This window comes from Crinia signifera, chromosome 8 (genome assembly GCF_055691185.1).
Source record: "Crinia signifera chromosome 8, ASM5569118v1, whole genome shotgun sequence".
Lineage (NCBI taxonomy): Eukaryota > Metazoa > Chordata > Amphibia > Anura > Myobatrachidae > Crinia > Crinia signifera.
The window spans coordinates 171,231,156-171,259,142 of NC_139224.1; the positions used below are offsets into that span (position 1 = coordinate 171,231,156).

At 46.0% G+C, this 27,987-nt stretch overlaps 2 protein-coding genes across 2 annotated transcripts in view; one reads left to right on the forward strand and one right to left on the reverse strand.

The window, feature by feature from the left end:
- The window catches only part of TNNI3K (TNNI3 interacting kinase), a 178,083-nt gene that overhangs the window by 142,783 nt on the left and 7,313 nt on the right, over positions 1-27,987 (forward strand). Inside the window, exons 22-23 of the mRNA XM_083158252.1 lie at positions 10,807-10,866; positions 13,019-13,188. Of these exons, the coding sequence (XP_083014378.1) occupies positions 10,807-10,866; positions 13,019-13,188 (230 nt within the window). The remainder of the gene's footprint in view (positions 1-10,806; positions 10,867-13,018; positions 13,189-27,987) is intronic.
- Positions 58-27,978, reverse strand: LRRC53 (leucine rich repeat containing 53). The gene is made up of 5 exons (XM_083157757.1): positions 27,881-27,978; positions 9,666-9,779; positions 6,500-7,306; positions 3,297-3,737; positions 58-2,546 (listed from the first exon to the last, which is right to left on the reverse strand). Exons 3-5 carry the CDS (start codon positions 7,278-7,280, stop codon positions 316-318), a joined length of 3,453 nt encoding a protein of 1,150 aa, XP_083013883.1. The 5' UTR covers positions 7,281-7,306; positions 9,666-9,779; positions 27,881-27,978; the 3' UTR covers positions 58-315.

Consider the following 27,987-nt stretch of genomic DNA (forward strand, 5'->3'; position numbering starts at 1 on the left):
TATTTTCCAGGTCTCCTCACAGAATCAAGTGAAATAATTAGCTAAACCTCTAGATCTTTAAAATGTGTTAGTCAGTAATGAGTGCACCTGTGCACCTGCCCGGTGACCGGGAAAACGTGAACTGTATGGGGTCCCGAGGACCGAGTTTGAGAACCACTGTTCTAGAAGATAATAGATAGAATCTCATTGGTTGCTCTTGGCAACATCTCATCTCCATCAGAATGCCCAGCTTAGTAAATTTGCCCCTATGTTCCTGTCTCCTATTAGCGATCCTGCAGACATTTCATCTGAATCCCTGACTTTACAGCTGAATAGTCACTTTATTTTTTTGCTGGTCGACTTCGGGGCTCCGCTGCCGCCGGGTTTCTCCGGGAGAATGAGGGAGATTTTTTTCCTCTGACCCCCATCCCCCGAAGCGCTGTCAGTGTCGTTACTGGCAGGATCCGTCTTCAGCTGGGCCTGGAGCCTCCTGCCTCGTTCGGTCAGATATTTTTGTAGGTTGACTGTTTTGTTTAGACTTTCCACGAGGATGATGACTTTGGAGCTGCCAGACAAGCTGAGAAGCCTCCTCGCCGTCTCCGCAGGTGGTTTGGAGTGATTGTTATTTGAATTGTTTTGCTCGCCCTGCTGCGGAATCAATGTCTGAGCCCGTTCTTCGCTCTCTGTCAGTTCTGCGGCTTTCACAGCTGGATCTGAGGCCTCTGTGATTCGCCTGGCAGTGGAAAGGGCCTCATTTGCTGCCATAGAGTGAGAGTCGCCTGATTGTCCTGTCGCAGGGTCTGCGCCTTTAAAGGTGGAGTCGTTAGTTTGTTGTTGTGAGGCGTTCATTTCGTCTGGTTTATTGTCCTGGTGTCCTCGCGGAAGACGACCGTTATCTGTCAGCACATGCTCATTGGTGTCAGCTGGGATGGCAGAGGCAGCACTGGACGGCGGGTCTTCTCGTCCAGGAACATTCTGTAAATTAGCCGCAGAGTCTGGACCATGTATATTCTCTGTATATCCTTCAAAATTCATCTTTTGTATTTCGCAGCCTGCAGGAAGCTGTGATTCTCCTTCCACAGGATCCTCGAGCGAGCCAGAGCTGGCCGCCTCAGTCCCCCTGCCCGCAGGTTCATTGATTGCGTTGTTTTTAATTGAATGATGGGGTCTCAGCGAATGACCCAATTCAGCAATAACATCTCTTCTATGGCCCTCTAAGTGGCCATTGACCTTATTACTTGGCAGTGATGAGCCGGTAATATCTATCTCACACTCTGTGTAATTTCCACATGATAGAGAATCTTCTCCTCCAGAAATTCCGGTGACATTTGACAGCTGTGTACCAAGCACATCTGCGGGGAGGGTGCCGGCGCTATCTCGGATTCCACGTTGTGCCTGCGATTTTCTCTCAGTTAACCCCTTGCGCTCGCACTGCAACGCCAGCTGTGTGGGCTCCTCGGGTTTGACGCTTTGCTGGATCGATGCGTTTCCTTCCTCATCGTCCAAACGCTCGTCTCTGCTGGGGACTTTGGAAGGCTGCAGTCCAGTTCCTGACCCATTACTATCACTTTCAGTAAGCATTGCGCACATCACGTCTGAAATTGCATCATTTGCATGGCCGGTCATTCCAGAGGGCGCAGTTGTAGAATCGCCAATACCATGGGGTTCAGTGGGTGCTGCAACGCTCTGGTTTGTTCCCCTCGTTGTGGCACCTGATAACCTAGAATGCCCTTTAAATTTCTTTTGGGGGAGCTGTTTTGAGCCGCGGACCCTCTTTGTGGCCTCAACGGCCACACCGGTGCCTTGTTGCGGATGGACTCTTAACTTCCGGAACGGTTTTAGGTTGACTTTCACCCTCAAGTAATCTTGCGACTTCCTGGTATATTTTATGCTAGATTCTTGGCCTTCGACTTCCAAATCCTTCAACGGATCCTCAACGGTCTCTTGTCCATCCTGGCAGTCGTTCTTGTTGATCGTTAGGAGATACTTGCTCCCCAGGTGCGGCCGGAAGAAATGTTGTTCCTGGCGCGACTGAGACGAGTTTGCCGACACGTCTGGCTCATGCTGGGCACGCGGTAGATAAAATCCGACACTCCTTGGAATACTCACTCTTCTTATCCTCGCTGACAACACTATGCTATCATTCAAAAAACAATTTCCTTGTGTGACATGAGTCTGAATTTTCTGTTCCTGAAACTTTACATTTTGTGTCTCTGGTTCAGATATTTGTCTTGTGGGTTCCCCTAATTTATCACATTCCATGTATTTACAGATAAGGTCATTATCTGCCGGTAAAGATATATCTCTTCTATCATCTGGGAGAACGCCGGGGCCTCCTTTTTGTGATCGATGCGTCCGTGGCGGCGGTCTCACAGCATGTATCTTCATTTGTGCAGAACCCTTTGTTGTTAGAGAACTCATAACATCAATACTTTCCTGGTAGGACAGCGGCTTCCTGCGTCCTCTCCCTGGGATACCGTAGCCTGGATCCGATATGTGGGTAGCGTCAGATCTGACGGCGGGCAAGACGATGGGAGGAGGAAGCGGTCCTCTAATGCTTGTGGCACCTATAGAAGACAAACACGGAGATATAAGATGTGGAATTATATAGATCAAAGAACAACCGATAAATGTAACAACAAAGCCGTGTATACATATAAAGAAAACATTATGGTGGGTGACCATCTTGATCTATAGACAGTCCATGCTGGTAGTTGGTTTTGGGCCTAGGAATCCTTACATGATCTTTGCTTTTAATTGGTCCTCTATGCAACTTTTACAGCTGCTTCCAACGCTGATTGCCCAGTTCCCACTGCTGAGACATCCCCAGGTCCAACGTCTTCAACGAGCGACATGGGAACTTGTGGACCTAGAGACTCATAACGGACCTTTCGTTATTTTCTAGGTGGGGAAATTTACCATCTCAGTGGGTTGATGTCACAGGATGATCCCGGGGGCCTGATGCTGCAATTCTATGTGTTAGTTGTGTCATTTTATTCCCACCCCTTTGCAAACATGGTCCAATGCAGACATTTTTCCAGCAAGTGGGCGGGACCCAACCCAGCTCAAACCCCATCACTGCCCACTTGCTTGTGAATATAGGAAAGTTTCTTTATTTAGAATTCCCCTGAGCTTGGAGCTCTCTCTGAGTACATGAGATAACAGAGGTGTTTGGAGGTGTTTGGAGACAGGAAGTGACATCACTGATCCTGGTGGGAGGGGTCAGAGTTGAGACCAGCTCTCATTAAATGCCATCTTGATGTCATCATTTATATCAGCTTTATATACAGTATTTATACAACTCTCAGAAATCTCACCTTGGTCATACCGCGACAATTCCTGTAATACAGCCGTGTTTGCGCCAGCCCACGGAGCAGTATCAGACATGACTGGGGGACAGCTAGGGCGCCACTGGACCAATCGGCAGTGGAAACAGACGTAGTAACTCCCTGGCACGTTCTCCTTACTGCTGGCTCGGTAAGACTTGCCTGACCCCTCGGGATTATATCCCCGCTGTACCGAGCCAGTATTCTTCTTCATGTAGGGATTGCGAATCCTAGCAGGGTCCACAAAAGACACAACATCACCGCTGTTCGCTTGGGATACGTGGATCTTAGGGGCGTGGCTTCTTGTTGCAGGGAAATGTTGGGCTTCTCCACAACAGCAAGTTGGTGAATCCTGCTCCACGGAATTGTGTGGTCGTAGATTACATTTCACGGCGATGATGAAGATGCTCAGGAATAATGCAGCAATTACTCCTGTAATTAAATAAGTAAACACATTTATTGACACCTGCTACATTGCCAATTTCAGGGACCATATGTGTACACAGGTGTAACGGGAATAATGTGGTGTTGTCTATAGCAACCAATCCTAGCTAGCAGAATGATGCCATTAAGACCAACCAGGTTGCAGCACCTTCCTTTCCCTTTGCAATGGTTTTTATAACTGTCATTTATTATGTTATGCTTAACGAGTCACCCAAGACCTCCCCCACTCTGCCCAAGAACAGCCAGTGAAGGCCAGCGAATCGGCACTGCCATGTTGGGAGGTACCTTATTGTCATTACCCCTTGTCCAGCATGGAATGCTAAAGCTTGTCCACTCTATGGCCTATGTAATCTCATACTTGCCTACTCTCCCTGGAATGGCCGGGAGGCTTCTTAAAAACCACGTGGCACCCCTGCCTTCCACATAAAAAAAGCATATCTCCCGATTAAGCATACAGTTGACCGCACTCCCCCCCCTCCATTTCCCCACACAGTGACCACTGCAGCCATCCGCTAATCCATCCAGTCAGTGGGGGGGGGGGGTGTGACGAGATTTGCACTGAATCGCATCATTATAGCCGCGCCCCTTGTTTTACAAAGCCTGTAACCTCTGAACTCTATAACGGGGGTGAGGCTCAGTGGGAGCAGTCACAAATTTGGCAAGTATGACAAATAATAATTGCAACAGTGCCTGGATCATTAACAATCCATATTTTCATTTTGAAAGTATCAGCGCTATGTAATAAAGTAGCTCATGGGGACAGTGGTTGCAGGAAGATCCCTCTCCGGCACGCTGGGGGAGTCTTTCAAAATTTCAAAATATGTTGAGCCTGCAATGTCCGTTCCCAGAGCCGACTGGAAGCTTATGATCCCTCGAATGCCGTCTGAAGCATAGCCGGCTGTACATATGGGTTAGACCAGGGCTGGGCAACACCGGCCCTCCAGATGTTAGTGAACTACACATCCCAGGATGCTTTGCATTCGTTTTGCTATGTGGCCATGCTGAAATTGATGCAAGGCATGCTGGGATGTGTAGTACATCAACATCTGGAGGGCCGGTGTTGCCCAGCCCTGGGTCAGACTATAGCCCCTATTGATAATAATAGGGACTGCGGTCCGCAGCTAATCAGTCTCCTGCCGGAGAGTTCCGCGACTTGATCTGCATTTGGGCATTTGCAGATAGAATTATGCAGAAATTGCAGTTGGACATAATTTTATTTATTTAAAAGTTTGCTCATCCGGCCCCTCTATATATGTTTCATTATCACTCTAGCCCATGTGTATATTACTGTAACAGGAGGGTGGTTACACACACCCCTGCTCATGAAAGAGGTAAGTATGGAAAAAAAACATATTCTGAAATCCGCAAAAATCCCTTATACAAAATGCTCGTGGTCCATTTTGGAAAAGGGATACTCAACCTGGATTTTATCTTTTGCATGCATCATTGACCACAGGGTCTGTGAGGGCGCCGGCACCCGCAGGAAGCACTGACATGCTGCTGCCTGCCGCTGTCCACTGACTGAGCACCAGATGCGAGTCATCCGCAGCGCGGGTGCGGCCATGGCTGAGATGACAAATTCCCCACTGATTCAATTGACTGTACACAGAGCCGGCTATTGGCTACTGTGTACAGGATGGGTGGGCGGATGGGCGTGCTGGGGCGGCCTGGGAATGCGTTGGAGCCAAGGGAAGCAGCAGTGTATGCTGGCCTCAGTTATGCGTGTGACGTCATCACGTCACATGCTGGGGAAACATGCTGGAGAGGAGCCTGGAGGGGGGGGGCACACACTTTTTGGCAGGGGAGAGCAAAATGTATAGTTATAGTGATTGACCAGCTGTGTTTTTACACTTTGTGATTTAAGTTGAGTTAATAGCAACCAGCGGCGCCTCTTACCTCTGTGTGGAGGGGGGCTACCACGATGCAGGCTCCCTGCTCCACTGCTCCCACCGCTGTCGCCACCCACTGTCACCGCTGCCGGTCTCGGAGCCAGCGCTTGTGCAGTAGCTTCTTTGGTACTGCGCATGTTCTGGCCCCCAGCCTGTATGGGCTGCTTCTGTCCACAAACACACATTCAGGGTCCCAGGTCCAGCGCAGTAGCATTCTCAGTACGCTACTGCGCATGCGTAGAACCTGTTTTTATGGGCTGCCGCCCAGCAGCCCATGTACCGGTGTCCCGGAGGGAGGGAACACCTCCCAATGGGACTGCCTTGGGTGACTGGCAGGTCGGACTTCCAATAGGAAGTCACTGCCAGTCACAGTGAAGCCAGAGCAGTCTCACTGACTTCATCTGGCTTCACTTAGGCAGAGAACAGTGGTGGATTTTACCTGGAGGGGCTGCAGCCCATAGGTAAAAACCACCATGATAGTAACCCTTCCCAACTCTGAATATGTCTGCACAAGTTTTACACCCCGATCTGCAGTGCAACATGGTTCTGTTGTGGTGCAACATTCAGGGCTGACTCTAACAGGGCTGGCTCCAGACACTAGGCTGCGTCCTTTAACTTAATACAAGTGGCGGGTGTTGAACTTCTAAGATGCCACTTCCACACGTTCTGTAACCAGGCATGTCCAAACTATGGCCCTCCAGCTGTTGTGAAACTACAAGTCCCTGCATGCCTTGCCACAGCTTTGGTATGAGGGAATGCTAGAACTATGGCAAGGCATGCTGAGATGTTTGGACATGCCTGACCTAGATGGTCTTACTTCTATCGCCGAATGGGTCACATGGCATTTCTGGTCCGTGTTACCTGCGAGAATTAAGATTGCTATAAAAACCGCTTCCCTGAAATATCCCCGTTCTCCTTCCTTCGCCGCGGCGGTGATGTTGTACGACCTAGGCGCACAGTTCCACGCCGTCAGCTGCAGCAGAGATCTGACCCGTGGATTACTAGAATAACTGCAGTGCAGACCATTCCTGTTCCTCAGGGTCCGCGAGGTAGAATATGTATAATTCCTTAAATACTCTGCTAACTCGTGAAGCTCGCAGGTGCAGTTCCAGTGGTTCTGGCCCAAGTTGAGGAGGGAGAGATGGGACAGGGCCGATAATACGCCTGGGAGTTTCGTCAGCCTGTTCTTAGAGAGGTCCAGCTCCCTCAGGTGCTGCAGGCTGAGAAACGTCTCCTCGTGTATGAAGCTTATAAAATTGCTCGATAGGTCCAAATGTTCCAGGCTGCGAAATGCGTCGGTCCCCAAACTGTGATGGGTTAGTTTTGTGATCTGATTACGGTTTATCTCCAGCTTTAACAGACATTTCGTGCTTTCAAACCATGCCCCATTGATGCTGGCGAAGTAGTTATTGTTTAGGTGCAGGTTTTCTAGATTTCGGAGCGGGAGGAACGTTTCGCTGCTGACGGACGCACCAGATAGTCGGTTACCATCCAGCACTAGAGACCTCAGTTGGGCGAGGTTTAGAAAAGCTCCATCTTGGATCTCCTGGATTTTGTTTCCGCTTAATCTGAGCAGAGTTAGGTTTGGCAGATATGAGAAGTCTGTGGCGCCAATGGACGTTATATTTCCATCTGTGATCATTAAGACTTCAGTATTGGTGGGAACAGCTGTGGAAACAAATGGTGGACATGAGAAGACCATAACTAGTTTATTGTGAAGGTTCATAATGTAAATGTATTTTCATTTCATGTCCAGTATCTATAGCCCACCATTGTCTTTCTAAGATCTAGAATAGGGGAACAGCATGTGTGCAAAAGGAGGGGGCGTGACCACATGGCATGGGGCGTGACCACATAGCATGGGGCGTGGTCACCTATTGTTGAGCAAGCCACCTGCACCAATAGCCCTGTAAGAGAAAACCTTTATTGGCATCCCAGTGACGTGTCGACAGGGTCTGCATAGACAGTCAATGGGTCCACACTAAAAGGTCGGCATTGTCAAAAAAGTCAACAAGAACATTGTCGTCATTTACAAAGTAAAATGTCGACATGACAACGATTGACATGTGAAAAGGTTGACATGAGGGTTTTTTTTACCTTTTTTCATGCGTTACCATCCTAAACGGAGTCCGCGTGACTCGTAAAGCATGAAAAATGGGGAAAAAAACATGAAAAACTCACATCAACCGTTTCACGTGTCGACCTCTTGTGTGTCGATCTTTTGTCAATGCCAACTTTGTGTGTGTCGACCTATTGACTGTCCTATATAGACACTGTGGACCCTTTAATCTGGAAACCCTTTATCTCCAAAAATGTCACTCGTTCCCCAACATTTCTTCTGTAATGTGGAATTCTCTTCACTTCATGGAGTAGATGTATCAAGACTTGGAAATCGATAAGGTATCACCCGATCAGCTCACAACTGTCATTTTTTTCCAAACATGGCCTGTACTGTGGCATTTAGGGTCTGACTGGCTTCTACTTTATCTCGCTCCACGTTATCTAGTTCCAAGGCTTGATACCTCTCCCCCTTTGCCTTATACAGTTCTGCACTGCATGCTGCTTTATTAACTATTCCCTATTTCCAGCGATCATCAGAGGATTTCAGTATTTATCTTTGGTCATTCTGTGCTCCTGCCATCAGATTGTCCTGATTGATCCCAGGATAGCGCTATCTTCCACGCTGAACTCTAATTATGTACAAGTGTGCCTGTACTGTGCTGAAGAGCAGCACATTAGGGTACAGTAAATACTTCTGGAGAGGATTGGAGGTTCTCCTGGACAACACAGAGCCTGATGCACTCAGAGCCACCTTCCCCACAGCAAGTGCCCCTTACACATCAGATCAGCATTTGTCCAATTTACAAGCCAGGGAACGAAGGACGTGAAAACAACTCATTCTTCAATTGGGGATTTTTTTTTCTTTCATATCATTATGATTTAAGTTTGGACAAAGGGAGAACAGCTAATAGTTGCCCTGGGGGAAATAACTGATATACAGTATAATAGCAATGTAGGAATCACAGCTTCTCAGTATGTTAAATGACAAAATAAAAGAATCCCATTAAAAAACGCATCTTAATCTGTAATGGACGCGGCACCAACCTTACAGGCTGCCGTGCGGACCGTAATAACGATGCTGCAGATTGTTTTTTAAAGACGTAAAAAAAAAAATAAAGTCGTTAAGTGTAATCTGTGCTATCCCAAAAACATTAAAAGCCCATATGTAATTGTTACGCAGTGCCGACTGCAACCGACCTGCTGGAATAAAAGGGCAACGATCAACAAAATGTGATTCAGCATTCAGCATCAGTTGATGTTTTGCAACTGTCGGTGTTAGGCTGCACAGGGGGGCGGTGGGGGAGGGGGGGAGGGGGGGTGTCCAGCACAGGCCTCATGCACCGTGTCCCTTCCTGACGTGCGGTGAGGTAAATGGCTGAGGAGTCGCTGGCAAGTACCAGAGCCAGATTTGAACACAGTATATGAGCCCTGGGGTACATACCAGCATTATACACATGTGCAGCAGTATACACTGCTGGAGATCCACTGAGTTTTGATAAGAGATGTGCAGAAAGGGTAGCCAGATGAGGCACTGTAGGTGAGGCACTGCCTCACCTGCCATAGACTTTTTACTCTAGAGTTTTGACTCTAAAAATGATTAGAATAATAAAAATAATAATTTTATTATATATTCTTTGTATTTTTGACATACTTTATAAATTCAAAACTCCGGTATATACGTTAGTATGACAGGAAAGGCTGTGCTTCACCCCACCGCACGCCTTATAATCCCTACGTCCCTTCAGCTGGAACTTGGCCCTTTAACACTCTACCTGCAGCATAGACAGGAAGTTAAGAAGAGACAGCGGGAGGGAGAGAAGATCTGGCCTTGTATACAGCCGTTATTTATTCCACCTGTGTGATTCTCCCCGGAATTGTGACACGGGATGATTTCTGCCGGGGGATTCTGTGCGTGGCCCAATCGTCTAATGTCCTACCAGCAATACTCCAGCGACAGGGCTCTTACCTGTTATATATGCCAGGCCTTGGCAGACAGTTGCCTCTTGAGAGCAGACCGTGCAGGAAGAAGGACAGCTCTCCACTAAATACAGGCAAGCGCCGAGCAGGAGAGCGATGGCACCTGCAACACACATTAGGTGAGAGATTCAACTTGAGTTATTAGCTGAGGAAGTGCTAATGATTGATTAACGATCAGAGGACGGTGTCGCTTCTCCTGCCACTATGGAAATCAATCTACCAGGACTCATTTTTATATTTTTTATGACAGGACATCGGAGAGGAGAGGGCACTAGATCATCTGCTGTGATCTCTGTATCGTAAGCGGAAGGACACGACAATGCTGTGTAACGAAATTATTATGGCCACAGAGTGGGGGCAGTTTAAAGGGCGGTGTGATCTATGAAAGGCTTGAGTGGTACTAAAAGGGGAGGTGGGGGTGACTTTTGTGAAGATTTGCAACTACCCTGTTCCATATATGCCTACTCTCCTGCTGGAGGCTCCCGTTTCAGTCCTAGACCTCCTACTACCCTGTATTGACCTTCTAATCTCCCGCATTCTTCATAATCTACCAGGGCGCCACTAAGGAGTTTCTTTACAAGAGTAATGATTTGCTGTAATCACTGTGATTAGCTGTAGTGGTCAGTTCAGGAGTCTCTGCTGAAGGCTCTCATTACCCCCCTCCCCCCACGACATAAGAGAGAAACAGCAGAACAATGATAACACAGGGTCTTTGGTATCTGTGCTGGTGTGCAATCATCCATAGCATGCTGCTGTTAGCTGTAAGTATAATCATTTGGCTCTTGCTAAATTATTGTGGAAAACAGCAGGTCCAATAACTATAGGTAGTGCCTAAAAGTTGCAGACTGTTCCGGTGTTCACAATAAAATAACATTTAATATACTGAAGACATACTTCTATGCTTAGGGATGAATTCACACAAGGTCAAATTTGGATTGAATATTTTGATGTTGCCCATAGCAACCATTCAGATAATATCTAATATCTTCCAGAAGGTGATAAATAAATGAGAAGGAACATCCCATCTTCAGTGGACCTCCCAGCTTAGTAAATGTACCCAGGGACTTGTGTGACTCTAATACTGTGCAATAAATAAAGTGTTGGCATTAACATGGGTTGTGTCTCTACAGGGGCGGCCGGAGTTCTCGGAGGTGGTATGTCAGCTGGAGGAGTGCCTGTGTAATATCGAGGTAATCCGGGTGTATCTGTAACACTGGGCGTTCTCAGTCCCCCCCCCCCCCCTGATTGGGTCCTTCAAATCTACAGTATCTTGGTCTACAATCAAACAGTCATCAAATAATAGTCGACAGGGTCAAAAGGTCACCAGTCAAAAGGTTGTCATGGTGAAAAAGTCGACTTTGAAAAGGTCGACAAAGGTTGACATGAGTTTTTTATTTATTTTTTGGTTGACAATAGGTTTCCAAGTTTTTTGTGTGTATTTTGGCATAAGTCGGCATGGACACCGTATAAGTGTACCGCGTCCCCTCACATGGCTTACTGCGGACAGCTTCCTGTCTCCCCCTCTCAGCACACGACACTGAGCAGCATGTGCTGGGCTGGGGGGGAGAGGCTGTGCTGCTGCGGCCTGTGCTCTCTTCTCCCACTGTCTGGCTCTCTGCAGCGGGGGAGCGGGACCCGGGGCCCTCCATCGGACCCGGGCTTGGGTTAAAAGTACCCGCTCTCTCGACGCCACCTATAAAGTAGTTCCTGTAACGTCAGCAAAGAGCACGAGTAGAAATTAATTTCTAAGCAGAGAACTAAATCAATGAACCTAAAAGGCTTGAGAAAGAAAAAAAATATTTCTTACTGATTTTAATGATATTTACATGAGCGCCATCTGAATATTGCATTCAGTACATTATTCCCCTGACGGCGCTGAGGCACAGCGCAAGGTGCAATGTGAAAGAAATGTTCAGCAGGAAGATTTCCAGTGATTGACAGAAGCACCCGGATAGATTACTGCAGCAGGCTGCAATTTATAACATTGGTTGCACACGTTCCCCGGCCTGCACAGGTGAGCGCAGCTCAGCCATAAATGAATGGCACACTCTGGCATGAAGTGTGGGGGGACAATGATGTTAAATTATGGAACTCGTAGCTGCCTCAGGTCAGATTAGGTGAGCTGAGAATTATCTTTCCCATTCGTCACCGTTTCACCCTCCTAAATAGATTTTAGATCCAATTTGGCTGAATCATCTGTTTATTTATTTCGGCCGTTGATCGCTGGGCAATAATTCTGCGTCATCGCTGCCATCATTACTTTGTCTGAGACAGGAGATCAGCTGTACGCCCCGAGGCTGCCAACGTTCATCTGTTCTGAGCGCGGAAATAAATCTGCGTAAAGAAATTGTTTTATTTCTTTGTGTCCGTTTAATCTATTTAATACGCCTTTGTTTATTGCCCGGCTTTGGATTGATATCATTTAGTTTTGTTATATTTGTCCTTCAATGTCCAATTCTTTCAAAGGTTTTTTCTTCAAACCGTGTTTGTCGGAACATCATTAGTTTTGCTGACAGTATAGAAATAAGTAAAGCTAGCTGTTGTGCCCGGTTTCAAGGCATCCTGGGCGGAACATTTGACTCTTTTTACCCCATTAGTCAATTTAAAAAAATTCCTGCTTAGTCGGTGGTTGAAAAAAAAAATGGCAGAGTATATCAATAGACTGCCACTGGGCATTATGTTCAGGAATATGGGGATTGCATCAGAATTATGGCACGGGGGCTGATTTTGCAAAAACAAATGGTGCAACATCTCCACTTCTGTAACCTATTCTTTAGTAAATATACCCCAAAGTCAATGTAAAATCTATTACTGTACAGGTGGCTGGAGCTTGGCTTAACATTAAACGTCCCCCGCTCTTCAGACGTCTTTTTCATGGACGCAAATAGCGAGTTTGAGAAACGAATTTATACATTTTTGCATATATCCATCCGATTCTGAGTGTATGGATCTTGATTTGCGTATATTCAGCATTTCAGGGTGGTAACTGGGTGGCAATACTGCAGTCACACTGAGCTGTTCTGTTTTGTGGTAGTGCCACGGATGTTACTCTGAGCCGCATATACAAGGAGTGGAAGTCGGTATCTGATAAGTGGCCGGAGCAGGTGGCAATACGAATTCTAACAGTTTTGGCTGTAGGCGGAAAACCAGTGGGCAGAGCCTCTTCCTGCTTGAAGTCACATGGATGCCAGCATTAGCGCAGGGTAGTAAATCAGATTGCTGCGCAATCACACACAGCCACTTTGCGTCCATTGTAGCATCCGCTTTATAATCGCAAATGTGTCCGATTTCTCGGTACCCTACTCATCTCTCCAAATAATCTCTTTAATCTTATTGTTGCAGCTGATGTCTCCAGCCTCCAGTAACAGCAGTGGCTCTCTGTCGCCATCCGCCTCATCAGACTGTCTGGTTGCCCGCGGAAACCCTGGTCGTAGCCACGTGGCAGCCCTCCGTACCCGCTTTGAGTTGGAGTATGCGTTAAATTCTAGAGCTTACGCCGGCTGGTCTCACAGGTGAGTGGACGGATCCATGCACATTCCTAAGAAGCAATCATTTCACAAATGAATAGATTGTGGTGGCCATATTGTAGTAGATCCAGTTTTTCCTGGTCCAAATGCCTGGGAGACAAGCTCTGCTCAAATGACCCACCCGCGTGTGCGGCCAAGGTGGTCAAAACCTGATCTTTGGCCCCCATAGCTGAATGCAGCTGAACTCCACTGGATTTTAATTGGTGATCAGACATTGACCATGCAGATCGGTAATGGTCATCAACTTTTTTCACCAGCCCCAACCTGTATCTGATCATTTGTTTATGATCGGAATATGATCAGAATCAACAATAAGATATAAGATAACATCCAATTTACCATGCCTAAAGTAGAGCAATACATTCCAAGGATGCTGCAATATCAAGGATGATGTTGCCTAGATGGCTTCATGTGTACTTACCTGTGTGTGTCCAAAATCAGCCTTCAGTAATTCCATCTGCTACATGGCCCTTGTTCCTCTGGTCCCTAGGTTCTTTTCCATAGCAGGATCCACATTACAAGATTTAAGTAACTACACTGGGCTCTGTTCTAAATGGCATCTTTCAGTAGTCTCATGAAGCTCAAGAGACTGTGGAGCACTGGAGATCTGACACCAGATACAGTATACAACAGGTAGAAAGGATGGCGATGCTTATTGACAGAACCCAACAATCTATCCATAGTCCAGGCTAAGTGCGATGCCGGCTTACCTCTAACAACAGACCCTTTCAATAAAATACATTACACATAGATGAGATCTTCAGTGCACCTTCTCACACGCTGTGTTTTGGTAGTTTCCTCTCCAGCACTTACAGTGAGTATTCTCATTATGGGGAATGCATAACCTACTCTAGAGCTTCAAAATGCAAGTCAGCCTATACTGTAGTCTCTGTCTGCTTTACCTTTTGTAGGGTCCATGATAATCCACTGTAGCTAATCAAATCCTGGACTGGGGAGTTGTTATAGCATAAAAATGATAAACATTTCTCTACATAAATAGCGTAGCACAGTCAGTAGAAGACAAGAATACATAATGTTATCTGAAATGTGGTGATTAATGCTTTGGACCAGACTAGATGTTGAACTAAATGCATTGAAACAGATTGGATGTTGACCTTAACATATGGGACAGGCTGTACAGTATGTGGCATTGAAAACGTTGCAGACTCCAATGCACAGAACTGTTTGGCTGTGAACTTCAATACAATGGATCTGAACTGTATGTGGACCCCAACAGATTAGATCTGACTGTATGTGGACAAGAATAGATGTGGACCTCAAGATTTTGGTCAAGACTGGATTTGTACCTCAAGGCATTGTACAAGACTGCATGTAGACCTTAAGATATTGGACCAGATGTGGACCGCAAGACATTGCTCCAGACTAGATTTGAGCCTCAAGACCTTGAACCAGGCTGAATGTGGACCTTGAGACATTGGATGTGGACCTCAAGACATTTCACTTGACTGAATGTGGACATTGGACCAAGCAGATTGGACCAAACTAGATGTTTACCTCAAGACATTGAAGCAGACTTGATGTGGTCATCAAGACATTGGACTAGTCTGAATGTGGTCCTCAAAACATGGACCAGACTGGATGTAGTATTCAAGACATTGGACTAGCCTGGATGTGATCCTCAAAACATTGGACCATACTGGATGTGGTCCTCAGGACATTGAACCAGACTGGATGTGGACCTTAAGACATTGAACCAGACTGGATGTGGTCTTCAAGACATTGGACTAGCCTGGTTGTGGTCCTCAAAACAAGGATTAGACTGGATGTGGTCCTGAAGACATTGGACTAGACTGGATTTTGCCCTCAAAACATTGGACCAGACTGGATGTGGACCTCAATACATTGAACCAGACTGGATGTGGTCCTCAATACATTGGACCAGGCTGGATGTGGTCCTCAAGACATTGGACTAGACTGGATGTGGTCCTCAATACAGTGGTCCATGCTGGATGAGGGCCACAATACATTGTACGAGACTAGATGTGGTAACTGCCATAGTCTTTGAAATGACAGATGCTAACTGGTTGCTTCAAGCAGTTACTCCATTTTATCATCCCCCAAGGTTTGATACCTCCCCCCATAAATTGGGTCTGGTGAATTATTTTAGATTTGGGCTATTAGTCTACCTTCTAGTGGCCTTCGCCTGAACTGCGTTATAAGGGTTTCATTATATTATATTATATAACATGCGCAACTGCCCTGTGAGAAACATGACTGTTGCCGTTATACAACGTACTGATTTATCACACTCTTGGCAAATTTTTATGTCTTCTGGATATTTTTTTATTAACAGATGATTATATTAGCTAATTAAAAAAAAAATTAATTTTCATTTTGCTACAGTAAACCGTGAAAAGATCAAACGTCTGAGCTAGAGTGAGATAACACACAGTGTGTAGACAGTGGCGTAACTTGGGCTCCGCAGCCCAAGCGATGGCGGGGGGGAGCCGGTGCTTCTGGGGCGCAGGGTCACCGAGCTGGAGTGAGCTAAAGCATCCTTGTGTGACCTAAACAAGCCGCCCCGTCACCATGGCCGCAGCTTCTCCTACTGTGCGTGCTGTAAAGAGAGCGGCGCGCAGGAGCTGATTTGGACGCCGGGTCCCCTCTCAGCGAAAGTTTTCCTCCCAAGCCATGGACAAACACACACACAGCACCGCGGCTGCAGAAACCCATTCATTCCGGCGCCGCATAGATGTGCTGTCACTCACTATGCCTCCCCCAGCTGCCGGCATCCAGCGCAGTGCACGGAGTGATTAAGTGGAAGTGTGGTGTGTGTGTCGCATAAGGGGACAGAACTTCTAAATAGCCTCCGGTTGTATGCTGACCTGCCTACCCTCTTGCAGCGCCCGGTCAAGAATGAATTGCCACGTGAATCAAGGGTGCCTGCATGTACAGCATGGGACCGTATCCTTTTCCTGACAGGGGCTCTGTAAGTTAACTTACCCTCACTTCTAGCAGCCTAACCCTAAACCTCCCCAGCCCACAGCCTGACCAACATGCATTAACTTCCCCACCCTCCTAGCAGCACAGGTACCTGTGTGTTGTTTTAACAAAAATGTGTGTGTGTGTGGGGGGGGGGGGGGGGGGGGCGCCAGTTTTTTCTGGCAGGGGGGAGCAAAGTTTCTAGTTACGCCACTGTGTGTAGATAAACCACAGGGTTATCTGGAGGTAACGTCTCCTGGGTCACTCAATTTCCTGCGAATGATCCTGTTAATAATTCCTACCTGCAGTGTTTTGGTATTCATATAATATCAATTATTCACATTGTACGTTCAGTTGCTTCTGTTTATTCTCTCCACATAATTAAAAATGAAATTCCCCAGACAATTTCTGTTTTAATCTTCAGGAAAAAAAAAATCCTTTATAAGTGAACACAGCAGACTGACACCGCAGTTATTACTGTACTAATTTATCAACCTGTCGCCTGACAAGGAACGTGCCCTTCCCGTCATCGGCTCTGTGTCAATGTTTGTCTGAGGGGTTATCAGTTATTATTGTAATGTGTGAATCTGCTTTTATGTCAGTCTTTATATATTCAGCATTTTCTCCCCTGCTCTGTAGCTTGCGTCTGTGAACTTCAGATCTTAGGGTATTTTAATTCCATTTAATGTCAACCGTTATGGTGTCAACAAGCAGATTTGCTGGTTCGGTTGTGAGCCATTGGGCTCTTTATAAGAACGGCTATAGGATCCTGGGGTTGGATGGTCGAAGAGAGGGAGGGTTCACCATCCATAAGGCACAGTTCGGGTCTTTGGGATGTTAGCCTCACAGAAGGCTCATTAGTACCTGCTGCATGAACTGACTTTTATTTCCTCTGTAGATCGCCGAAAAGGGGCGGGCGCTGATGTGACGTCAGCCAATAAGATTCTATCATTTTCTAAAGATGCAATAGAGAAATGATAGACAAAATCTGATTTGGTTGCTATGGGAAACATCACTTCTTTTCATTTTTAGAAGCTTCAGTAAATTTGCTCCAAACTGTCTATTTCGTGGCATCACGTCCGTAAAATGAAAGTGTGATGATATTTTCAGCCCAGATTTGGACGAGTCTTACAAACACAGAACCCACGGTACCTGGCACACAGAGGGCGGGATGTATACATCGCCGCCCTTTGCCGGGTGTCCGCCGCGATGCTGCCGCATATGTACTAACACGCCGGGGACAGCTAAGCAGGCTGTCCCCGGCGCCTCCTCCTCCCCCCTGCAGCCGTAAGGACGTCCGGCTGCGTTGATAGGGGGAGGAAGGGCTTAACTTCCGGGGTCCTGGAGGACCTGCAAGAAGGTAAGCCCAAGGGAGGGGGAAAGGGGGGGTCAGCGTTGCGGCGGGGGGCAAAAAGAAGCCCATAGGCTTCTATAGGGTATCGCCACCCAGAGGGTGGCGATACCCTGCCTGGCGAAAACGGGGCGGACGGGTAATAGTACATAGGAAAATGCGGTAAAACTCCCGTTTTACCGCATTTTCCTTTTAGTACATCCCGCCCAGAACCCCCAGTGCCCGGCACATCACCCTGCACTGGCACACAGAACCCCCGGTGCCCGGCACATCTCCCTCATTCTCTATTATGCCCCGGAGCTCTGAATATCTCTCTATCCTTCTCGGCAGAACTGACTTCCTTTAATTTCTAATTAATTCATTAGACTTTGTTCTGGCTTTTCTTCCCAAACTTTTCTGCAACTGCAGAATCTGAAGCGCATCAGACTTATAAATTACCTAGAACCTCTATTTATATTTAGGCAGCAGAAACCGCTGCGCTGCGGCTGGATAATTGGAACGGGGGGACAGTGGTTCGGAATCCATAACAATGGAGGCATTGTAGATTTAATTGTATTATTATATGATGCATACTTTTGACAATACTTCTAAGAAGTTGAAGAAGATGCATTAGCATAGTAATAGCAGTCAAGAAGGGAACTTTAGATAGCCAGGAGGGGGCTTGGAGTGTCTTTCATCAATGTCTTTTAAGCCTTTTTATATTATAAATAACATCTGTAATTTATTGAAAGGCTGGGTATACTTAAGGTGGAAGAAAAATATTTAATACGCGTAAATGTGAAGCTTTGTGCTCTTATACAAAGCCTGCTGGCTCGGTGCTCCTGGTATCAGAGTGAATGCAGAATGAAAGGCAGGGGGTGGTGAGATTTCATCTGTGTTGTGTCCTCTTCTGGGGGGATTGAGATCTCTGGTGCCCCTTTCAGACCAAACTTTTTACCCGTTACTTTGCCTTTTTTTACCGTTTTAAAACTGTAATTTGTGCAGTCTGAAAGGTGCAGAGTGAATTTACCGGTTCTGTTAAACTGGTATTTCTAAACGGTAATAAAGCAGGGTCCTACCCGTTTCAGACCCGCTTTTTTTTCCTCCACTGTTTTCTATGGGTTAAACCGGGTTCAGTGTTGTGAAGGAACAAAAACTGCATTGAAATACCGTTTGAGAACAAAACTGCACTGAAATACTGTTTAAAGACATGCGGTGTGAAAGGGGTTTTAGCTGGCAGACCCGTTTTTAGAAACGTTTTAAAATACCTGGTCAAAGGCCCAGATCTAGCAATCTTCAAAAAGTGATAAACAATCAGCCATTCAGCTCCTAACTGTCATTTTTCAAACACAGCCTGTAACATGCCGTTTCCGACAGCATGAGATCCGACTTAAAAACAAGTCGGATCTGTTTTGTCGGAAACAGCCGTAGATTTTGGAATTCACGCCCATTTTTTTGGGACAATCAGCATCCATTTTCGCTGATCCACCCTGTTTCCGACCCTTGACAGCCAAAACATTGAATTCCGGCTGTCGAGTTATAGGTGAACTGAGCGAAAACGGCCCAGGATTCCGACTGTGAGGACGTTCCGACAGTCGGATTCCCATATTGAATACATTCCCAATGAGGGATATTACAAAGATACGGGGTCTTCCAGTTAATCAGTCTTTTTTCAAACACATGACAGTTAGGAGCTGACTGGCTTGGGCAACATTTATTATTAAGAATAATTGTTAACAACAATATCACTCATTGATAAATCTTCCCCTAAATATTTGAGGGATCTGGTAGAAATCAGACGATTATTGGCCAATATTTCCCAAAAATGTATTCAACCTTATTTTTTACATTTGTTAGGGTTGCCCAGGATTTGTACCAACTTCTTAGATGTTGTATCATTCTTTTTCTTGTGACGCCTACCTCCTACCACTGCTGCCATGATATCGAGCCATTTATATTACCCCTATTTGTCTCTGCAATAGACCGAATACTATTCTAATCTCTAACCCACTTCTTGTTGCACTGATGCACCTAGCGCCCCCTTTATATATTGCATGCTTTGCTTATGGCATGAAGCATAAAATTATTGAGAGGATAGATAGAAGAACTGGTCATCCGTCCCCCATGAGTAAGTGAACGTCTCATTTTATCACTTACGTTTGTGGAAATTAAGGTATAATGAATACCCCCCCCCCCCCCCCCCACCGTGCTGGTGAGCGCTTTCCTCTGAATCCCTGTGGGCGGCTTTAACTTTCGGTACTTGTGAGTTATCCGGACGCCCGATTTCTAAATCGGGTCGGATCGGGACATCGCATCGCATCGCATGCGACCATCGGATGGGATGCGATGCGATGCGATGACCCGATTTTTCCATAGGAATCAATGTTAAAATGGACTGAGTCCATTTTAACATGGAATTCAATGGGAAAAAGGGGTCCTTTTCATACCCCTACTATCCAAGTGGGCATGGAGTTGGATATAAACCTGTGGCGAGCGTAGCGAGCCACCGAGCCCGAAGCGTGGCGAGCGTAGCGAGCCCCGCGAGGTGACACGGAATACCGTCCCCTCGCGGGGCTCGCTTCGCTCGCCACGCTTCGGGCTCGGTGGCTCGCTACGCTCGCCACAGGTTTATATCCAAATCCATGCCCACTTGGATAGTAGGGGTATGAAAAGGACCCCTTTTTCCCATTGAATTCCATGTTAAAATGGACTCAGTCCATTTTAACATTGATTCCTATGGAAAAATCGGGTCATCGCATCCGATGGTCGCATGCGATGCGATGCGATGCGATATCGCATCGCATCGCATCTGATTGTATGCCTTAACTTAAGGCATACAATCAAAAAATCGGGCGTCCAGATAACTCACAAGTACCTAACTTTCTAAGCAGTCTACTGCCGCAGGATTCTGTCCCATCTTCTGTCCAAGCTGGTTCTGTCTCTCAGAGTCTTCCCTGATGCATTACTGGAAGGAGGCGTAGCCAGATGCTGGGATAACCTGGGACTACAGCCACGCCTCTTCCCAGTATTACAACAGAAGATGGGACAGCATGTGATTGGCAGCAGACTGGTTGGAAAGTTGGAACCACCCACGAGGATCCAGAGTTAAACACTCACACGCTCCGCTGGGGGATGGAATGTATGTACCCGCTCATCGCATTGATCATTGATGTTTATTAACCATAAATACTGTAGTTTCCTCTTATAGGTTGTTTTAGCATTGATTGGGGAGATCCAAAAAACATTGACGATTAACCTATTGATGGCCATCCACAATGGGGGCACCTGTCCCTGTTGAAGTTGGCATCCACCAGTCATGGTTACAGGGCCAATCTTCCTGAGGAAGCCCAGTTGGCTGGAGCCAGTGGCATGTGCGGTAGGTTGGCATCTCTCATTCAGTTGTCCATGGTAAGGGATTGTCGCTGGGTGATGATGACACGCCCCAGGTGGCCGGCCATGCTGCCACACACTAAGCCATCCAGCTGGTATCCGGCTTCTTCTCTCCAGTTCATAGATGATTGCTGAGGGGGCGGAAGCTCTCCACTGCGGCTGAGCACACAGACTATCACCGCTCAGTGTTCCCTTATCGGGGTCTGACATGTAGCTGGTGGAAATGAATGACTGTGTAATCTTGTGGAGTAGGAGGGAAGCGGCAGCACGCCCAGGCTGTGCCGGAGGCTGAGAAGGGGAGATAACCCGCTCTGTGCTGTATACGGCAATGCTTCCATAATACACAGCTCAGGGTTTATTGCTAAGTCAACAGGGATCATTCAACTTTATTTCATTTTACAGCAGAGAAACCAGGGAACTCGCTTTACCAAGTATGTGCAGGGTGTGTACTGCCACCGGGACCATCATCTACACATAGGCCTGGGGTGTAATGAGGCACAATGGGGCAGGTGTAATGAGGCACAGTGAGGCATCATTTACACCTCATCATACATGTGCTACGTCATTTACACCTCATCATACATGTGCTACATCATTTACACGGAATCATACATGTGCTACATCATTTACACCTCATCATACATGTGCTACATCATTTACACTGAATCATACATGTGCTACATCATTTACACGGAATCATACATGTGCTACATCATTTACACAGAATCATACATGTGCTACTTCATTTACACCTCATCATACATGTCCTATGTCATATACACCTCATCATACATGTGCTACGTCATTTACACCTCATCATACATGTCCTATGTCATTTACACCTCATCATACATGTGCTACATCATTTACACCTCATCATACATGTGCTACATCATTTACACTGAATCATACATGTCCTATGTCATATACACCTCATCATACATGTGCTACGTCATTTACACCTCATCATACATGTCCTATGTCATTTACACCTCATCATACATGTACTACATCATTTACACCTCATCATACATGTCCTACATCATTTACACCTCATCATACATGTGCTACATCATTTACACCTCATCATACATGTCCTACATCATTTACACCTCATCATACATGTCCTACATCATTTACACCTCATTATACGTGTCCTACATCATTTACACCTCATCATACGTGTCCTACATCATTTACACCTCATCATACATGTGCTACGTCATTTACACCTCATCATACATGTGCTACGTCATTTACACCTCATTATACATGTGCTACGTCATTTACACCTCATCATACATGTGCTACATCATATACACCTCATCATACATGTGCTACATCATTTACACCTCATCATACATGTGCTACATCATTTACACCTCATCATACATGTGCCACATCATTTACACCTAATCATACATGTGCTACATCATTTACACCTCATCATACATGTGCTACATCATTTACACCTCATCATACGTGTTCTACATCATTTACACCTCATCATACGTGTCCTACATCATTTACACCTCATCATACGTGTCCTACATCATTTACACTGAATCATACATGTCCTACATCATTTACACCTCATCATACGTGTCCTACATCATTTACACTGAATCATACATGTCCTACATCATTTACACTGAATCATACATGTGCTACATCATTTACACTGAATCATACATGTCCTACATCATTTACACTGAATCATACATGTCCTATGTGATATACACCTCATCATACATGTCCTACATTATTTACACCTCACTATACGTGTCCTATGTCATATACACCTCATCATACGTGTCCTACATCATTTACACCTCATCATACATGTCCTATGTCATATACACCTCATCATACGTGTCCTACATCATTTACACCTCATCATACATGTCCTATGTCATATACACCTCATCATACATGTCCTATGTCATATACACCTCATCATACATGTGCTACGTCATTTACACCTCATCATACATGTGCTACGTCATTTACACCTCATCATACATGTGCTACATCATTTACACCTCATCATACGTGTCCTACATCATTTACACGGAATCATACATGTGCTACATCATTTACACCTCATCATACATGTGCTACATCATTTACACCTCATCATACGTGTCCTACATCATATACACCTCATCATACGTGCCGTCTCCAGGTGGCAGTAGCTGCGGGAGACAAGTGTAGGATTGCTTGGCATTCCGCACTTTGGTAGATCGGGCAGCATATAGAAATCTATGGGGCTGAAGGTGTTTTCTCCCATTGTTCTAATGATGACCTGGCCCCTAAGTGAGATCCCGGATGTGGGTTTTACCTGCATGAAAATAACATGCAAGTTACTTCTCGCCCTCGCCCCTGACCAGCCGCTGAGCTTTCCTGCGGGTGACGTTCTAGAGTTTAGAAAGTGGTGGAATATCACTATACAGTGTAATAGTAAACTCATCGCTATCTCTATTCACAGAGATTACAGCTAAATATTAATGTGTCCATTCAGTCAGATGAGCATGACGCTGCTTTGTATCATTTTATTACAACATCAAACGCTTTCCCGGCTGCCAGCTGTGTTATTTGGATCCTGGCACAGGCGCCGCATGGATCCAGATTGAGCGGCAGATTATTATAATGCATCCATGTGATAAAGACGGGTATATATGCCCAGAAGAGGAATGGCGGCATCGCTAATGCAGACACTCCAATAAATCAACATTTGCCGGCTGATGATTGAAATAAATGTTTGTCATTAAGGATCCAAAAGGCCAGTTCTATTCGCACTTCCCAATAAGAGGTTTCCTCATACTATCGCCCACTTCTAATGCCTGGATATAGTGGGCACACATATAGCGAGACCAAGGTCACAGGGCATTAGGTTACATGGAATTTTCATGACCCACCCACACTTTTACTTATAACAAATATATGTGTAGTTTACATATTATTTTTGAAAATGTAACTCACAGCTGCATCGGCTGCAGACCATAGAAGCCTGCTAGGGCTGCATGGTAAGGCAGAAAGTGGTGTCCTACATGAAGCCAGCTCTCTGCCTATCACAGCTCAGACTGGCAGACCACGAAGGGGGAAATACCTACCAATGGGACTGCCTGCCCCACAGGTGACTGGCAGGTAGGACTTCCAATGGGAAGTCACTGCCAGTCACAGTGTAACCAGTGACGTCACAGACTGCAGCTGGCTCAATGAGGTGGTGCAGACCATAGGTAAAATCCACTAATGGTTAAGTGTAAAGCTGGGTACAGACTATACTAGTCGCGCCTCCGCCGATATCATTAACGATATCAACAGTGCTCCCAGATGACTAATATGCTGCATACATACTGAACGATACTGTTCAGTGACATCGTCCGCACCCCCACCCCCTTCCCGCTAAAAATGCAGTAGTTGGCAATGTAGTCAAATTTGATTGCACAGAAAATCTGGGATCCCTGAGTCGCTTACTGCTCTTCAATGGTCGGGAAGCCCCATTGGTAGATCATTTGACGTGATTATTATTATTATTATAATTTTATTTATAAGGCGCCACAAGTGTTTCGCAGCGCCGTACAAAGGAACAATACAGGGAGACAAAACTTGGCATAACATTGAATAAATAACAAAAATACAGTACAAATAAAAGAGCACCACAGTTCAATACACATTACAGCTTAAATGTAAGTAGTGAGGACCCAATCAACATACAACTAGAGGCTTGAGGCCAATGATGGAGATGAGTATGAAGATGGTCACTGGGTGTTGGAGTAAAGGAGAGCTGTGAGTGACATGTGAAGAGAAGAGGGCTTTGACAACAGGAGGGAAGAGGGCCCTACTCGGAGGAGCTTACAATCTAGTAGGTGATCCTACTTTGTCTCTGCCTACACTGGGCCCAGGTCTTGGGCCCGGGTCTCTCAGCACCTCTGCATGGAACAGTATGCGCTGTACCCTCCTAATCTTTAATCACAGGTTCTCAAAGTCGGTCCTCAGGACCCCACACAGTGCATATTTTGCAGATCTCCTTACAGAATCAAGTGATATAATAAGCTCCACCTGTGGATCTTTTAAAATGGGTCAGTCGGTAATGAGTGCACCTGCGCACCTGCTGTGTAACCTGGAAAACCTGCACTGTGGGGGGTCCCGAGGACCAAGTTTGAGAACCACTGCTTTATATGATTATGTCAGTCTCACGTTTTCCAAGTTACCCAGCAGGTACAGGTGCACTCATTACTCTATGACACATTTTAGAAGATCACAGGCGGAGCTAATTATTTCACTTGTGATTCTGTGTGGAGACCTGGAAAATGTGAACTGTTGGGGAGGACCAAGGTTGAGAACCACCGCTATACAGCATAATCTGAGTATAGCATGCAATATTCTGCATTGGGAGCCTTGCAGCAGGTGTGCGCCACGTTTGGCCCACGGGCCGCAGTTTGGACACCCATGTCTTAGAGCACGAACGTGTACAAGGATGTACTTTGCCATACAGTATAATCTGCAGTTTGGATAATACTGTACATGAGAGGAGGCACAATGATAAATAACGGTGGAATGCTCTGCAGTTTAGCATGGGAAAGGATGCAATATTCTGCAGTTGTGTACATATAGGGGACCGTGTTCTGACTTCCCGTTGTCTGCTTACGTTCACAAACCTTATGCTGATTATCCGGCTTTTTTTTATTATTAAAATTTGAGCTGAGCGTTAGGACAGTAACACCATGACTAATGGCGTTCTACCCAAGGTTAATGCAGGCATTATCGGGAAAGGCAGACGTGAAAAGTAGCTTCATGAGCACAATGCTCACTTCAGCTTTATGAAGCTTTTAAAGTCAATAGACCTCAGTATCTATCCCGGCGCACCGCGCCGTACATGGTCTGATGGATGTATCCACACAATATAACTCTTATACTCTTCAGGATTCTCCGCTTCTTTTTTTTTTTCTTTGACAAAATTAACTTTGGCATTTATTACACTTTGTCTCTTTTTTGACATTGTGGATGCAAAGTATCCGACGCTGGAAACTGCAGGCGCCCTGTGTAGTCGGCGGGGGTAACACTGCAGAAGTACATAAGCAATAGGGATGGCCATTGACCATCAATGATTAGAAATCATCGATGCTTTATGGCCGATGTCGAATCGTTTTGATATCGATGAAGGAGAACCAGATGGTTTCCCACCATCGATGTCAAGCTTAACTGAATAGTTATTGTTTTTTCATCAAGGGGCTGGGACACAGAGAATAGCTCTGCCCCCAACACCCATGAAGCCCTTCCCCCGTATTTTGATTGCCGACAGGCCAATCTTTCAAAGCAAATGGAGGACCATTGATATGTAAAAACATTGAAGGTCATCCATTGCATACTTATACACCATCGAAGGCCAGTTGCACTTTTGCCATCGAAAGGCAACGATGGCCATCCCTAATAAGCAAGCTTCTAACAGAGACAAGTGGTGTCCAATCACATTCTGCCTATCATATGAATGAGAGAACCGGGGATACCAGCAGCGCTGGAAACTACAACCTGGTAATACCGATAACTCTGGAACATAAGACTTGAACCCGGGATTCTGGTAACACTGGAATATATCAATCGGGAATGATGGTGAAGCACTGGAATACTTGATCCATGAATACCAGAGAAACTCAAAGCAGACAATGATAATCTGAGAACCCGGATTACTAGTATACACTCTGTGGTGCAAAGACAGCCATGCAGTTCCCTTATATACCTACAGGGACTCAACCATTGGTTCCTGCAGTCAGCAGAGCTGGGAAGATCCCTGATTGGCCGCAGGTTGGATCAGGTGACCTGACCAATATGGCGGTGCCCATCTCCAGGAGCTGGCAGAGAGGACCCCACCAGACCAGTCGATAGACAATTGTGCACCCACAGCCCCCTGCCAGCCGTACCTAGCCAGCCAAATGCCACCTAGACGGGAGAACCAGGAATGCTCATATGGGTGAGAATCAGTGCTTCCACTGCGCTCTGTGCAGGGATGTGACATACCAGCTGCCCTTTGCAATAGAAGACTTATGGGATTAGTCCCTCTGAAGGCACATCACAGTGGGTGCTGGAGGGACCTGATTAGATCCCTCTCAGAGGAAATTCTATAGATAAACCCATAGACTTCTATTAGGTATCACCACCCAAAGATGGCACTAAACTGTGTTTATCCATTCCTAATATATAACTTAAAATTCAAATATAATCTTCATAATAGCATAGAGAACAAATCTATAGTAAATCCAGTATATTTCGCAACATTTCTATATCATTTACAAGGGCCCGTTGCAGCTGAACATGTCGTTACTTCCCTGTCTAGGCAAATTATAGGTAAATACGGTTCTTATGACCCCTATTGTCATTAATTACTAGTTTTCACTTGAATATAGTTTTATATTAGCGAATATTGGGCCTGATTCAGGTTTGCTAACAGAGAAATAAAGCACACAGCTGGGCAAAACCGTACAGCACTGCAGGTGGGGCAGATGTAACAGGTGCAGAGAGAGTTAGATTTGGGTGAGGTGTGCTCAAACTGAAATCTAAATTGCAGTGTAAGAATAAAGCAGTCAGTATTTACCCTGCACAGAAACAAAATAACTTAATCTAACTCTCTCTCTGCACCTGTTACGTCTGCCCCACCTGCAGCGCAGCATGATTTTGCCCATTTTGAGAACAAACTTGCCCTGCGATCAAGTGTGAAACAGGCCCAATATGCAGGTATTAAACTCCGTATAACATGAAACCTTTCCGAGGAACCAATGTCGCTCACCTGCCATGTACTAAGGAAACGCATCAGACGTATTCCCAGATGATTGCGCAGTTTCTGTGCCACCCATAAGAGCTGCAGAAGCCGATGTACAGTGACCAGGTGCCTGCAAGTCGCTGAGTGCCACCGCTGACTCGCTGGCATCAGGTGTATACGTCTTATCTGTAAAATCCCCGGGCAGAATTCTGCCATCTGAGAGGGTGAGGAAGACGGGAGATCAGGGGTTACCTTACCTGGAAAATGCTGATAGACCCTCTCGCAGACAAGGACGGTTCTCCTGTCCCATCGCACTCGCTGCCTGTCACCCACGGAGAAGCTACAGGCAACCTGATAGCACAGC